The sequence below is a fragment of the Thalassophryne amazonica genome, chromosome 13 (assembly GCF_902500255.1).
Source record: "Thalassophryne amazonica chromosome 13, fThaAma1.1, whole genome shotgun sequence".
NCBI lineage: Eukaryota > Metazoa > Chordata > Actinopteri > Batrachoidiformes > Batrachoididae > Thalassophryne > Thalassophryne amazonica.
The window spans coordinates 6,511,464-6,527,353 of record NC_047115.1 but is presented as its reverse complement, the minus strand read 5'-3'; the positions used below and the strand labels follow the sequence as shown (position 1 = coordinate 6,527,353).

The 15,890-nt window shown below is 45.6% G+C and overlaps 1 protein-coding gene across 4 annotated transcripts in view; it reads left to right on the top strand.

Moving 5' to 3' along the window:
* Positions 1-479: 479 nt before the first annotated feature.
* The window catches only part of edem2 (ER degradation enhancer, mannosidase alpha-like 2), a 28,859-nt gene continuing 13,448 nt past the window's right edge, over positions 480-15,890 (top strand). Inside the window, exons 1-5 of one of the 4 annotated variants that reach the window (XM_034185316.1) lie at positions 480-509; positions 573-682; positions 10,383-10,493; positions 11,253-11,292; positions 12,629-12,734. In XM_034185316.1, coding sequence (XP_034041207.1) covers positions 585-682; positions 10,383-10,493; positions 11,253-11,292; positions 12,629-12,734 — 355 coding nt within the window. In that variant the 5' untranslated portion in view covers positions 480-509; positions 573-584. Of the gene's footprint in view, positions 510-529; positions 683-10,382; positions 10,494-11,252; positions 11,293-12,628; positions 12,735-15,890 lie in introns of those variants that run through there. The other 3 variants (XM_034185315.1, XM_034185318.1, XM_034185317.1) reach the window with 3 other exon arrangements.

Here is a 15,890-nt window from a genome sequence, read left to right as displayed (position 1 = left end):
CCGAACATCAGCTGTCTGTGACAGCGAGCTGAAGAAAATAAAAACAAACAAATAAACACGTCACTGAAAATCAGTATCCATTCTCAACACACAGAGAGAGAGAGAGATTTTATCAACATTATTTCACACACACAAAAAATATTAATAAAAAACTCAATAGATACATATTCAACTTAAAATAATATACCATAATATTTTATACGACCCATTTCTGATGTGTAGTAATAATAATAATAATTAATAATAACTAGTTTATTGAATGCAGCTCAAACGGAAATCGACTGACTAAACTTTATTTCCTGGTTAAATTTGTTCTGTTCCAGTTTGTATTTGCTCACATTCTGAGCACTGGTGTGAACTTTCTGTTCGTCAGTTGTTTTTATGTTTGTTTGTTTGTTTTTTAAGGACAAATTGACACTTTGTGTTGTTGAACGCAGCTCGCGTCAGATCCACGTCAGTGCACTGAGCGCGTGCGCACACGCCGATGTTTCTGCTTCCGGTAACATAAAGTAAATCTGCTGCGGCTGGGATCTGTTTTCATCGTTAATTACATTTATTTTTTATTTCTACACTCGGATGGTCCGATGCGCGCTCCCGTGTGTGTCGCGCTCGCCGTGCTTGTTTGTCTGTTGAATGGCGCGGACAGTCACGTGTTCACCGCGGAGGAAATGGACCATGCCAGGTAAAGCGCGTGCACACACACAGAGGTGCTCAGACTGATGGGGTTGGATTGCCTTCAGTTGGCTACCCCTTTATGACGTCATGAAGCTGCAGCTGCACTCTGGTTAGTGAGCAACTGTAAAAACCAGAACCAACAAGTATCGGACCATTAGACTGGGTCTGCACACACTCTGAGCTGGTTCTAGATGAGTTAGCTTTTGGGATTAAAGCTCAGTCCCTCCTGGTTTGCTCTTTTTTGCAGATGACAATCTATTGAGCAGCAGCAAACCAGAAGTTTGAAACCAAATAATCTGTGATCAGATATTACCAATGGACTTTACATGTTGTTTATTCTCTTCTTCTTTTGGCTGTTCCCATTAGTGGTTCTCACAGCAGATCATCACCCCAACCCCTCCTCTCCATCTTCTTCTCTCACACAGTCTTGTGGACTGTCTCTCTTGCAGATACCCTTTTGTCACAAAACTTTCATTCCGCATTCATTCTCCAGAGTGTACCTGTGCATCTCTAGTCTGATATCAACTTGCTCACACCACAGTGTCAATTGTGAACATCATCGTCCATGGAGACTCCTGTTTGATCTCGTCCGTCAACCTGTCCATCAACATTACAAACAATAAAGAACTCAGAACTGAACTTTGGTGTAATCCCACCTCCACCTTGAATGTGTCTGTCCTACTAAGGACAGACACATTCAAGTGTCTATTTATTTATTTTTTTTGCCAGCTTGCGCTCGACGGAGGACCTGACCTGTCCTGCCGGGACGCGTGTGATGGGTTACGTGATGGACTCGTGGAGGAGATGGCAGGTCATGTGCCTTTACATGCTTTCTGTGGAGGACGTCGAAGATGTGTATATATTTGGCTTGGTGGTGACCGGCTTTCTGCTGTGTGGAGCGGGCATGGCGCTGGTTTACCGGAAAATCAAGAAAGTGGAGGCAGGTTTGATTGGGCTGTCCAGACTGCCCTACATGATTGATTCGATTGGGAAGGCAGTGGCTGCGCAGTCGGCGGGTGTTAACCGCACACTGGAAAACATCTCGAGCAGGATTGCAGCTCTGGAAACCCGCTTTGACCGTCTTTAAAGACCACATTCTACATTCAGATGCATTGAGAGCCACTCGGTTCTCACAACTGTGGCATCTTTCAGGCATCTGCTAATCTGGATATTTATTTGGCCTCCCCAAAACACAGCTGCACTCCAAGGCCGCTGTGATAAAAAAAACCTCCTCAAGAAGATCAACACTTAAGCCTCACTCCCCTGGTCATCCCCCTCCCTTCAGCTTCTCCAGCTCTGACGTTGACTGTGGACAGTGGACTGCTCAGGGCTGAGCCCCTCCCCCTCCAGGATTGTCGGACAAGGCCGTTGACGGTGCCTAATAGGCTGCCTCCGGAGTGCTCTGATAAACTGGACCTTCAAATCTCGGTTGTCGTCCTGCGTCTTTGTTTGTCTGTGTGATTATTGTTTTTCTGTGCTGATGGGGTTTTTTCCTCATTGCTGCTGTGTAGCGCAGCGGCTATGAGGTTTTTTTTTTCTCTCCTTTTTCCCTCATGTGCGCTTTTTTAATATCTGTTTATGTACCGGGCCGGCCTATGTGTGTTGTGTGTCGTTTGTTATGGGTCAGTCTTGGTTTGCTCAGCCCTGCTGTTGACCAAGGCAGGGATGTACATCTGGAGCTGGTCCCCGGGCGCCTAATGGTGACTTCTGCTCCTACTGGCAATTAGGATGGGTTAAATGCAGTAGACACATTTCATTGTGCAGGGAACATATTCTTTTGTGCATATGACAATAAAATTCTTTTTTTTTTTAATCCTTACTGCATATCTCACTGCTGTCACACTGTCCTTGGACACGTCCTGCACCACAATCACATACTTCTCTGTCACACTATCCTTGGACACGTTCTGAACCACCCTCGCATACTTCTTTGTCACACTATCCTTGGACATGTCCTGCACCACAATCACATACTTCTCTGTCACACTGTCCTTGGACACGTCCTGCACCACAATCACATACTTCTCTATCACACTATCCTTGGACACGTCCTGCACCACAATCACATACTTCTCTGTCACACTATCCTTGGACATGTCCTGAACCACCCTCGCACACTTCTGTCACACTATCCTTAGACATGTCCTGCATCACCCTCGCATACTTCTTTGTCACACTATCCTTGGACACGTCCTGCACCACCCTCACATACTTCTCTGTCACACTATCCTTGGACACGTCCTGCACCACCCTCACATACTTCTCTGTCACACTATCCTTGGACTCGTCCTGCACCACCCTCACATACTTAGATCCCCCTACATAGATAATTGGCAAAGCTTCTGGGGCAAACCTGGTCTTGTTAGGAGAGACGGCATACATCCCACTTTGGATGGAGCAGCTCTCATTTCTAGAAATCTGGCCAATTTTCTTAAATCCTCCAAACCGTGACTATCCAGGGTTGGGACCAGGAAGCAGAGTTGTCGTCTTACACACCTCTCTGCAGCTTCTCTCCCCCTGCCATCCCCTCATTACCCCATCCCTGTAGAGACGGTACCTGCTCCCAGACCACCAATAACCAGCAAAAATCTATTTAAGCATAAAAATTCAAAAAGAAAAAATAATATAGCACCTTCAACTGCACCACAGACTAAAACAGTTAAATGTGGTCTGGGAAAAGATGGCACCGGCATGCTTGGCACGCCGTCTTGTACTGGTGATAGTTGTTTTTTAATCATACTGTGTTTGATGACAAGGTCCATTGACTCTGCTGAGCTATAACCGCTATGAGCTTTTGAAAATAAAATCTGCAGTGGATTCGTTGGAGGATTATCGTAATAGTGGAACTTATTTTTCCCCTCTGCTGGCTAATGTTCCTGCGTATCTGTCGCGCACCGGTATCTTACCTGTCAAACGAAAGAAGAGACGTCGAGGGAAGCGTGGGGGTACTCTTGTCAAGCTGAAGCTTTGGCTGACACATTCTGCAGATTTGTACAATATCCCCATTGAATATATGGACTGTTTTCGTCATTTCACGTCGCGCCGCACCTTGAACTTTTCTGGCGCCTGGCTGGTTCCTGTGGTTCCTCCGCTTGATGTGGAGCCCTGGACGCTATGTACCACCAAGCCACGTCGAGCTGAAGTCTCTCCAGGCATAAACCACGGCAACCTCCGAGGCCTTAGCCAGGTAGCTTCGGAGGCTAATACACAGATTATCAACTGTGTGCTAGTTAATGCGCGTTCCGTGATGAACAAGACTTTCATTTTGCAGGATTTCTTCTCCACACACTTTTTGGATGTATTGTTTGTGACTGAGACTTGGATCTCTGCGGGTGAGTCCTCAGCTTTTGTTGACCTGGTTCCTTCGAACTGCTCATTCATTAATGTTCCAAGAAGCAGTGGTCGGGGTGGTGGCATTGCTACTATTTTCAGAGACAGTTTGGCATATGAAAGTATTGTGCCTGGATGTTTTTCATCATTTGAATTATGCTGCTTTGAACTGGGACACCGCAATCCTGTGTTGTGCGCACTTATTTATCGCCCACCCAAGCACAACAAAGATTTTTTAAAGGATTTCTCTGACTTGCTTGCAGCTGTTATTCCACAGTATGATCGAATCTTACTTCTGGGTGATTTTAATGTTCATGTTTGCTGTCCGTCCAAGCCTTTGGCTACTGAGTTTTTAGAATTGATTGATACCTTTAATTTTATGCAACATGTTACTGAAGCAACGCACATATTTGGTCATAGGTTGGACTTGCTTTTAACTAATGGTTTTGATGTCAGTAATGTTCAGCTTTTGGATGCAGTGTTCTCTGATCACCGTCCGGTGTTATTTAATTTTATTTTGGACAGCAGTAATAAACCCAGTGTTTCTGCATGCTATCGGCGGCAGCTGAGGCCAGGAGCAGGGAGATCATTTCTCCTCCCTTTTTGTGGCCTCAAAAAACAATGTAGCTGTCACATGCCAAGACACAGAACAAATTGCATCTACTTTTCTTTTGGCATGCAATACCATTATGAACACTACTGCTCCACTCAAAGCTATGCACCCTAAACCCAGGCAGGAGCCCTGGTTGAATGAAACTGTGCGACAGGCCAGACGTGAGTGTAGGAGGGCCGAGCGCAAATGGAAGAAAGATGGACTGACCGTCTCCTATCAAATTCTTAAAAAAAGTTGGAGAAAATTCCAAAATATGGTCAGGTCTGAAAAGGCAAAATACTTTTCCAATCTAATTTCTGATAACTGGGACAAACCTCGTGTGCTTTTTAAAACTATTGGATCTTTGTTAAACCCTGGCCAATCCACCACTTTGGAAGCAACTCAAGTTGTTTGTAATCGCTTTTTAAATTTCTTTTGTGATAAGGTCGCCAGTATTAGGGCTGGGATGACTGTCACTTCGGCCAGTTCAATCATGGCTCACACCTGTTCTGCTGTGTTAGACCGGTTTGAACATGTGTTATTTTCAGATTTATCAAATATTGTTAAAAATCTCAAACCTTCATTTTGTCCCTCAGACTGTATCCCCCCACGACTCTTTAAAGAGGTCTGGGGAACTATCGGCCCTGATGTCGTTGTTTTGGTCAACAGCAGCCTTATGTCAGGAAAAGTTCCTGCATTTTGTAAGCAGGCTGTAGTTGAGCCTCTTTTAAAGAAAGCGAGTCTTGATAACTCTGTTATCTCTAATTATAGGCCCATATCTAAGCTTCCTTTGATTTCAAAGATTTTGGAAAAAGCTGTTCTTGTACAACTACAAGAGTTTTTAGAAACAAACAACATTTTAGACAGTTTTCAGTCAGGTTATAAATTATTTCACGGCACGGAGTCTGCACTTTTAAAGGTTTTTAATGACTTGTTTTTAATCACTGATTCTGGTGATTCCGCCGTTTTGGTGCTTTTAGACTTGACTGCTGCCTTCAACACAGTTGACCATGCAACTCTTTTATCTCTTCTTGAGAACTGTGTGGGTGTCAGGGGGACAGCCTTGGACTGGTTCCATTCTTACCTTACAGGCCGTTCATTTACTGTCAGGCTGGGGGAGTCCACCTCGTCTTCTGTTCCTCTGAACTGTGGAGTCCCCCAGGGTTCTATTCTTGGGCCTGTTCTCTTCACCCTATACCTTCTCCTGTTAGGTCAGGTGTTTAGAAAACATGGCATATCTTATCATCTTTATGCAGATGATACTCAAATTTATTTGCCTATTAAGAAGAATTCTAGCAGCTCCCTGACACCCTTGCTTGTGTGCCTGGAAGACGTCAAGGCTTTGTTGGCTCAAAATTTTCTTAGCTTAAATAAGAACAAAACCGAGGTGATGGTGTTTGGGCCCAGTGTCGGTTCCACAGCTCGATTAGACCTGGGCCCTCTCAGTCAACACATGAAGGCCACAGCCACCAACCTTGGCGTCATTATGGACTCTGATTTTAAACTGGACAGGCAGGTCAAGGTGGTTGTTAAATCCAGCTTTTATCAGCTTCGTCTTTTAACCTAAATTAAATCAATTTTATCCTTTTCTGACTTGGAGCGTCTCATGCATGCTTTTATTTCTTCACGCCTGGACTACTGCAATTCACTTTTTTATGGAATTAATCAAAATACACTTCACAGATTGCAGTTAGTCCAGAACGCTGCTGCATGCCTCTTAACTGGGAGCAAAAAACATGAACATATTACACCCATTCTTGCGTCTTTGCACTGGCTCCCTGTTAATTTTAGAATTGATTTTAAAATTTTATTATTTGTTTTTAATGCTTTAAATGGACTGGCCCCACAATATATTGTAGACCTCCTCCAAATTTACTCCCCAGGGCGTGCTCTGAGGTCTGAGGGCCAGCTCCAGCTTGTGGTGCCTAGGACGAGACTTAAGACCAGGGGGGACAGGGCCTTCTCTGTGGCCGGGCCCAGACTCTGGAACGCTCTGCCTCTCCACGTTCGAACAGCCCCCAAAGTGGAGTGTTTTAAGTCTCGTCTGAAGACCCACTTTTATTCTCTGGCTTTTAGCTCTGCATGAGTTGTATGGTCCTCTGTTGTCTTTGGCCTAGTGTTTTATTTATTGTTTTATTGTTTTTATGTTTATTTATTTATTAGCATCTGAGTGGGTTTATTGTTTTGTATAGTTGTATAATCATTTTTATGTGCAGCACTTTGGAAACTGTTCTGTTGTTTAAATGTGCTATATAAATAAAGTGGATTGGATTGGATTGGATAAACATTAGGTCTCGCTCTTCTAAGTCCCTGTTAGTAAATGATATAATAATTGATCAACGTATTGATTTATTCTGCCTAACAGAAACCTGGTTACAGCAGGATGAATATGTTAGTTTAAATGAGTCAACACCCCCGAGTCACACTAACTGTCAGAATGCTCGTAGCACGGGCCGGGGTGGAGGATTAGCAGCAATCTTCCATTCCAGTTTATTAATTAATCAAAAACCCAGACAGAGCTTTAATTCATTTGAAAGCTTGACTCTTAGTCTTGTCCATCCAAATTAGAAGTCCCAAAAACCAGTTTTATTTGTTATTATCTATCGTCCACCTGGTCGTTACTGTGAGTTTCTCTGTGAATTTTCAGACCTTTTGTCTGACTTAGTGCTTAGCTCAGATAAGATAATTATAGTGGGCAATTTTAACATCCACATAGATGCTGAGAATGACAGCCTCAACACTGCATTTAATCTATTATTAGACTCAATTGGCTTTGCTCAAAATGTAAATGAGTCCACCCACCACTTTAATCATATCTTAGATCTTGTTCTGACTTATGGTATGGAAATTGAAGACTTAACAGTATTCCCTGAAAACTCCCTTCTGTCTGATCATTTCTTAATAACATTTACATTTACTCTGATGGACTACCCAGCAGTGGGGAATAAGTTTCATTACACTAGAAGTCTTTCAGAAAGCGCTGTAACTAGGTTTAAGGATATGATTCCTTCTTTGTGTTCTCTAATGCCATATACCAACACAGTGCAGAGTAGCTACCTAAACTCTGTAAGTGAGATAGAGTATCTCGTCAATAGTTTTACATCCTCATTGAAGACAACTTTGGATGCTGTAGCTCCTCTGAAAAAGAGAGCTTTAAATCAGAAGTGCCTGACTCCATGGTATAACTCACAAACTCGCAGCTTAAAGCAGATAACCCGTAAGTTGGAGAGGAAATGGCGTCTCACTAATTTAGAAGATCTTCACTTAGCCTGGAAAAAGAGTCTGTTGCTCTATAAAAAAGCCTTCCGTAAAGCTAGGACATCTTACTACTCATCACTAATTGAAGAAAATAAGAACAACCCCAGGTTTCTTTTCAGCACTGTAGCCAGGCTGACAAAGAGTCAGAGCTCTATTGAGCCGAGTATTCCTTTAACTTTAACTAGTAATGACTTCATGACTTTCTTTGCTAATAAAATTTTAACTATTAGAGAAAAAATTACTCATAACCATCCCAAAGACATATCGTTATCTTTGGCTGCTTTCAGTGATGCCGGTATTTGGTTAGACTCTTTCTCTCCGATTGTTCTGTCTGAGTTATTTTCATTAGTTACTTCCTCCAAACCATCAACATGTCTATTAGACCCCATTCCTACCAGGCTGCTCAAGGAAGCTCTACCATTAATTAATGCTTCGATCTTAAATATGATCAATCTATCTTTATTAGTTGGCTATGTACCACAGGCTTTTAAGGTGGCAGTAATTAAACCATTACTTAAAAAGCCATCACTTGACCCAGCTATCTTAGCTAATTATAGGCCAATCTCCAACCTTCCTTTTCTCTCAAAAATTCTTGAAAGGGTAGTTGTAAAACAGCTAACTGATCATCTGCAGAGGAATGGTCTATTTGAAGAGTTTCAGTCAGGTTTTAGAATTCATCATAGTACAGAAACAGCATTAGTGAAGGTTACAAATGATCTTCTTATGGCCTCAGACAGTGGACTCATCTCTGTGCTTGTTCTGTTAGACCTCAGTGCTGCTTTTGATACTGTTGACCATAAAATTTTATTACAGAGATTAGAGGTAGGTATTAAAGGCACTGCGCTGCGGTGGTTTGAATCATATTTATCTAATAGATTACAATTTGTTCATGTAAATGGGGGATCTTCTTCACAGACTAAGGTTAATTATGGAGTTCCACAAGGTTCTGTGCTAGGACCAATTTTATTCACTTTATACATGCTTCCCTTAGGCAGTATTATTAGACGGTATTGTTTAAATTTTCATTGTTACGCAGATGATACCCAGCTTTATCTATCCATGAAGCCAGAGGACACACACCTATTAGCTAAACTGCAGGATTGTCTTACAGACATAAAGACATGGATGACCTCTAATTTCCTGCTTTTAAACTCAGATAAAACTGAAGTTATTGTACTTGGCCCCACAAATCTTAGAAACATGGTGTCTAACTAGATCCTTACTCTGGATGGCATTACCCTGACCTCTAGTAATACTGTGAGAAATCGTGGAGTCATTTTTGATCAGGATATGTCATTCAATGCGCATATTAAACAAATATGTAGGACTGCTTTTTTGCATTTGCGTAATATCTCTAAAATTAGAAAGGTCTTGTCTCAGAGTGATGCTGAAAAACTAATTCATGCATTTATTTCCTCTAGGCTGGACTATTGTAATTCATTATTATCAGGTTGTCCTAAAAGTTCCCTGAAAAGCCTTCAGTTAATTCAAAATGCTACAGCTAGAGTGCTGACAGGGACTAGAAGGAGAGAGCATATCTCACCCATATTGGCCTCTCTTCATTGGCTTCCTGTTAATTCTAGAATAGAATTTAAAATTCTTCTTCTTACTTATAAGGTTTTGAATAATCAGGTCCCATCTTATCTTAGGGACCTCATAGTACCATATCACCCCAATAGAGCGCTTCACTCTCAGACTGCAGGCTTACTTGTAGTTCCTAGGGTTTGTAAGAGTAGAATGGGAGGCAGAGCCTTCAGCTTTCAGGCTCCTCTCCTGTGGAACCAGCTCCCAGTTCAGATCAGGGAGACAGACACCCTCTCTACTTTTAAGATTAGGCTTAAAACTTTCCTTTTTGCTAAAGCTTATAGTTAGGGCTGGATCAGGTGACCCTGAACCATCCCTTAGTTATGCTGCTATAGACTTAGACTGCTGGGGGGTTCCCATGATGCACTGAGTGTTTCTTTCTCTTTTTGCTCTGTATGCACCACTCTGCATTTAATCATTAGTTATTGATCTCTGCTCCCCTCCACAGCATGTCTTTTTCCTGGTTCTCTCCCTCAGCCCCAACCAGTCCCAGCAGAGGACTGCCCCTCCCTGAGCCTGGTTCTGCTGGAGGTTTCTTCCTGTTAAGGGGGAGTTTTTCCTTCCCACTGTAGCCAAGTGCTTGCTCACAGGGGGTCGTTTTGACCGTTGGGGTTTTACATAATTATTGTATGGCCTTGCCTTACAATATAAAGCGCCTTGGGGCAACTGTTTGTTGTGATTTGGCGCTATATAAATAAAACTGATTTGATTTGATTTGATACTTCTCTGTCACACTATCCTTGGACACGTCCTGCACCACCCTCACATACTTCTCTGTCACACTATCCTTAGACATGTCCTGCACCATCTTCACATACTTCTGTGCCACTCTATACTTTTGTCATGTTGTTTATAAATGTCAAAAATGAAAAATGTCTGGCAGAAGTCTATTGTGTTTTGTTTTCCCCTAATTGGTAAGATGACAACCCTGTGGTTTTTCCAGACAGCGCATTAAATCCATGTTCTACCACGCCTACAACAGTTACCTTGACAACGCCTTCCCATATGATGAGCTCCGCCCTCTCACCTGTGATGGACATGACACATGGGGCAGGTAAATTGGAATTATTTGAATTCATTTTAGACAAACTGAAGGAAAAAAAACGGAACAAATGAGTGGAGAAACAAACGCACTGATCCACAGGTCACATGGGGTCAGTGAACGGTTTGAGGATGAACGTGATGTACACCGTCTGCAGGGTTTTATACTGATGTGTTGAGCCCTATTCCCACTTTCACAGATATGGGTCCTGGACGGTCACGGTTTGGAAATGTGTCCATCCAGGAGAACATCAGAGGGTCCAGGATGGTGTCTGTGTTGGTCCGGAATGTTCCATCATTATGTCGTGGTCTTATTGTAATTGTGACTGGAGTTTCAAAATGTATCTGAAAAAATTCCTTGATGTGTTGTGTTTCCATGGACCCTGTAACTTGGTTGTGCATACCGTGTTGTACTAAAGTTATACTCCTGGTGTTCTGCGGTCCAAGTCAAGCATATTATATCATCAGTGCTAGATGGTGACCTTCCAGGATTCATGTCCCTGACAGTGAGAACAGGGCTTTAGACACCGTTTTCCACACCATCATCAAAAAACCAATTGAGGGAATGTTTATTTATTTGGAATGCCAGTATTCAATTCCTCCAGGAGAATTCCAGACAACTTGTAGAATCAGTGCCAAGGAGCACTGAAGCAGTTCTGGCACTGTGTGGTGACCCGACACCTTCCTAGGACACTTGTGTTGGTTTTTCCTTTAATTTGTCACTCGTCTTTGTGTGTTTATACACACAGACATGATGTGTTTGTCTCCACAGTTTCTCTTTGACTCTGATCGACTCTCTGGACACTCTGCTGGTAAGAAGATCCTGATTAACTTTTTTCCTTTAAAATATCAAAAGAAGGAAAATCACCTCAGACTAACTGGGGTCATGTTTAAAGCTTCCAGCCCTTCACTGGTTTGCACCGGCTTTTGTCTCTTTGACTGTTTGATTGTTAGCAGGATAACTTAAAAAGTAATGAATGGATTTAAAAAAAAGTTGGTGAGCAAATGGATAATGTTCTTGGAAATAAGAGATTCCATTTCCGAGGCAATCTGGAATATATTCTGGAACAACATCCAGAAGAATGTTTGGCACACAGCAACATTTCCAATATTTTCCAGAGTGAAAGTCACTCCAGAATATGAGTTGCACTTTTTTTTGGAGCTCACTTTATAATTCAGCATTTCTCTGTGGGGGGAGTTTAACAACGGATGGGAACTCAGTGTAGCACATGTGCACACCACAGTCTGTGCTGTTTCTTTACATTACTGACTATTCCAAAAATAAGCTTATAAACTTCTCTCACACCTGGTCAGGTTTGGCACAGTAACAGTTCATGAGGCAACTCAGCGCATGTTTGCTAATTTCCACTAATTTCTGCTCTCGTCCGAGCAGATAGACCGCTCAGTAAAAGTTGGGAAAAATCTTGGATGGATTTCAGCCGGCCGAATTTAACTCTGGGTGAACTTGTTGAACTCTTGATATCTTGGTAGTTCTTTCCATGCTCAAGCTGAAAACTGGTGTGAGGTGGTCAAGGTGGCCGGAGTCCAGCTAAGTCCACAACTTTAACCAACCTTTCCCGATTTATGCAGAGCAGCGTGCCGACCTCCCCCCAGGACACATATGAGCTGCTTTGAGCTTGTGTCTTTAGGTCTTTGTGACATCATAAGCAGGCTGCAGTTAAAGTCACAAGGCAATTTTTTTGAAAATACCTGTAGAGAGATAAAAAAAAAAGTTTTTTTTTAATAAGATACAGAGTCAGATCAAGATTTTCCTCGAAGTTTAGTAAACTAATCCCTGAAACCAGGATCATTTCTTGAATGAAAAAAATAATAATAATAATAAAAAATTTTAAATTCATGCTCCACTTTTTGAGTCATCGTGCAGCCAAACACACACATAAACTCCGCTCTCCTCTGTCAACTTGAAAAGGTGTAAGAAATATCCAGTTTAAACCAGTTTAGAAAAGTGTGAAACCAGTGTAAGTGTTTTTGTTTGTTTTTTAAGTCAGGATATTATTTCTATCAGCCCATGACTGGTTTAGTTCACATTTAAAACAGTGTGTTTCTTACTGGAATCAAACTAAACTAGTTTATATAGAATGTAAAGTGATGTTAAAACCAGTTTGAAGAACGCATGTCTTTGTGAAGGTGCTGGGAAACCGAACAGAGTTCCAGCGAGTGGCATCACTGCTCCAGGACACCGTGGACTTTGACATCGACGTCAACGCGTCCGTGTTTGAAACCAACATCAGAGGTACAGAAACAAGATGTTTATCAAGATGAAGGGGCAGAGCCATGACATTCCAGCATTCCTGTCAAATACAGAGCATGAATGTTAACAGGAAAACTAAAATATGGTCAAAGTTATCGTTTTACATAAGCACATAATGAGAAACTCATTACAAATGAGTGAACCAAATTTGTTTCTTTGCTTACTTGATATCTTATTGACCTGCACGGTGCCACCTGCTGGATGGTGTGAGGATGCTGGAAATTAGGAGCAGGTGTGGTTGAAGTTGCATGTATTACAAAGCCTCGTCTGGTGGCCTCTGCTGCCTCGTCTGGTGGCCTCCATCACCTTGTCTGTTGACCTTGGCCCCCTCATCTGGTGGCCTCCATCACCTTGACTGTTGACCTTGGCCCCCTCAACTGGTGGTCTCCATCACCTTGACTGTTGACCTTGGCCCCCTCAACTGGTGGTCTCCATTGCCTTGTCTGGTGGCCTTGGCCCCTTCAACTGGTGGTCTCCATTGCCTTGTCTGGTGGCCTTGGCCCCCTCAACTGGTGGTCTCCATCGCCTTGTCTGGTGGCCTTGGCCCCCTCATCTGGTGGCCTCGGCGCCCTCATTTGGTGGCATCCGTCACCTTGTTTGGTGGTCTTGGCCCCTTCAACTGATGGCCTCCATCACCTCGTCTGGTAGCCTCCATCGCCTTGTCTGGTGGTCTTGGCCCCTTCAACTGGTGGTCTCCATCACCTTGTCTGGTGGTCTTGGCCCCTTCAACTGGTGGTCTCCATTGCCTTGTCTGGTGGCCTTGGCCCCCTCAACTGGTGGTCTCCATCGCCTTGTCTGGTGGCCTTGGCCCCCTCAACTGGTGGTCTCCATCGCCTTGTCTGGTGGCCTTGGCCCCCTCAACTGGTGGTCTCCATCGCCTTGTCTGGTGGCCTTGGCCCCTTCAACTGGTGGTCTCCATTGCCTTGTCTGGTGGCCTTGGCCCCCTCAACTGGTGGTCTCCATCGCCTTGTCTGGTGGCCTTGAACTCCTCATCTGGTGGCCTCGGCGCCCTCATTTGGTGGCATCCGTCACCTTGTTTGTTGGTCTTGGCCCCTTCAACTGATGGCCTCCATCACCTCGTCTGGTAGCCTCCATCGCCTTGTCTGGTGGCTTTGGCCCCCACATCTGGTGGCCTCCATCACCTTGTCTGGTGGCCTCCATCCCCTCAACTGGTGGCCTCCATCGCCTTGTCTGGTAGCCTCCATCACCTTGTCCGGTGGTCTTGGCCCCCTCAACTGGTGGCCTCCACTCCCTCATTTGGTGGCCTCATCGCCTTGTCTGGTGGCTTTGGGCCCCACATCTGGTGGCCTCCATCACCTTGTATGGTGCCCTTGGCCCCCTCAACTGGTGGCCTCCATCACTTCGTCTGGTGGCCTCCATCGCCTTGTCTGGTGGTCTTGGCCCCCTCAACTGGTGGCCTCCATCGCCTTGTCTGGGAGCCTCCATTGCCTTGTCTAGTGGTTTTGGCCCCCACATCTGGTGGCTTCCATCGCCTTGTCTGGTGGCCTTGGCCCCCTCAACTGGTGGTCTCCATCACCTTGTCTGGTGGCCTTGGCCCCCTCATCTGGTGGCCTCGGCGCCCTCATTTGGTGGCATCCGTCACCTTGTTTGGTGGTCTTGGCCCCTTCAACTGATGGCCTCCATCACCTCGTCTGGTGGCTTCCATCGCCTTGTCTGGTGGCCTTGGCCCCCTCAACTGGTGGTCTCCATCGCCTTGTCTGGTGGCTTTGGCCCTCACATCTGGTGGCCTCCATCACCTTGTCTGGTGGCCTCCATCCCCTCAACTGGTGGCCTCCATCGCCTTGTCTGGTAGCCTCCATCACCTTGTCTGGTGGTCTTGGCCCCCTCAACTGGTGGCCTCCACTCCCTCATTTGGTGGCCTCATCGCCTTGTCTGGTGGCTTTGGGCCCCACATCTGGTGGCCTCCATCACCTTGTATGGTGCCCTTGGCCCCCTCAACTGGTGGCCTCCATCACTTCGTCTGGTGGCCTCCATCGCCTTGTCTGGTGGTCTTGGCCCCCTCAACTGGTGGCCTCCATCGCCTTGTCTGGTGGCCATGGCCCCCTCAACTAGTGGCCTCCATCACCTCGTCTGGTAGCCTCCATTGCCTTGTCTGGTGGTCTTGGCCCCCACAATTGGTGGCCTCCATCGCCTTGTCTGTTGCCCTTGGCCCCCTCAACTGGTGGCATCCCTCACCTTGTTTGGTGGTCTTGGCCCCTTCAACTGGTGGCCTCCATCACCTCGTCTGGTAGCCTCCATCGCTTTGTCTGGTGGTCTTGGCCCCCTAAACTGGTGGCCTCCATCGCCTTGTCTGGTGGCCTTGGTTCCCTCAACTGGTGGCCTCCACTCCCTCATTTGGTGGTCTCATTGCCTTGTCTGGTGGCTGGCCCCCACATCTGGTGGCCTCCATCGCCTTGTCTGGTGGCCTTGGCCCCCTCAACTGGTGGCCTCCATCACATTGTCTGGTGGCCTTGACCCCCTCATCTGGTAGCCTCCATTGCCTTATCTGGTGGTTTTGGCCCCCACATCTGGTGGCTTCCATCGCCTTGTCTGGTGGCCTTGGCCCCCTCAACTGGTGGCCTCCATCACCTCATCTGGTAGCCTCCATTGCCTTGTCTGGTGGTCTTGGCCCCCACAATTGGTGGCCTCCATCGCCTTGTCTGTTGACCTTGGCCCCCTCAACTGGTGGTCTCCATCGCCTTGTCTGGTAGCCTCCATCACCTCAACTGGTGGCCTCCATCGCCTTGTCTGGTAGCCTCCATCACCTTGTCTGGTGGTCTTGGCCCCCTCAACTGGTGGCCTCCACTCCCTCATTTGGTGGCCTCATCGCCTTGTCTGGTGGCTTTGGGCCCCACATCTGGTGGCCTCCATCACCTTGTATGGTGCCCTTGGCCCCCTCAACTCGTGGCCTCCATCACTTCGTCTGGTGGCCTCCATCGCCTTGTCTGGTGGTCTTGGCCCCCTCAACTGGTGGCCTCCATCGCCTTGTCTGGTGGCCTTGGCCCCCTCAACTGGTGGCCTCCATCGCCTTGTCTGGTAGCCTCCATTGCCTTGTCTGGTGGTTTTGGCCCCCACATCTGGTGGCTTCCATCGCCCTGTCTGGTGGCCTTGGCCCCCTCAACTGGTGGCCTCCATCAC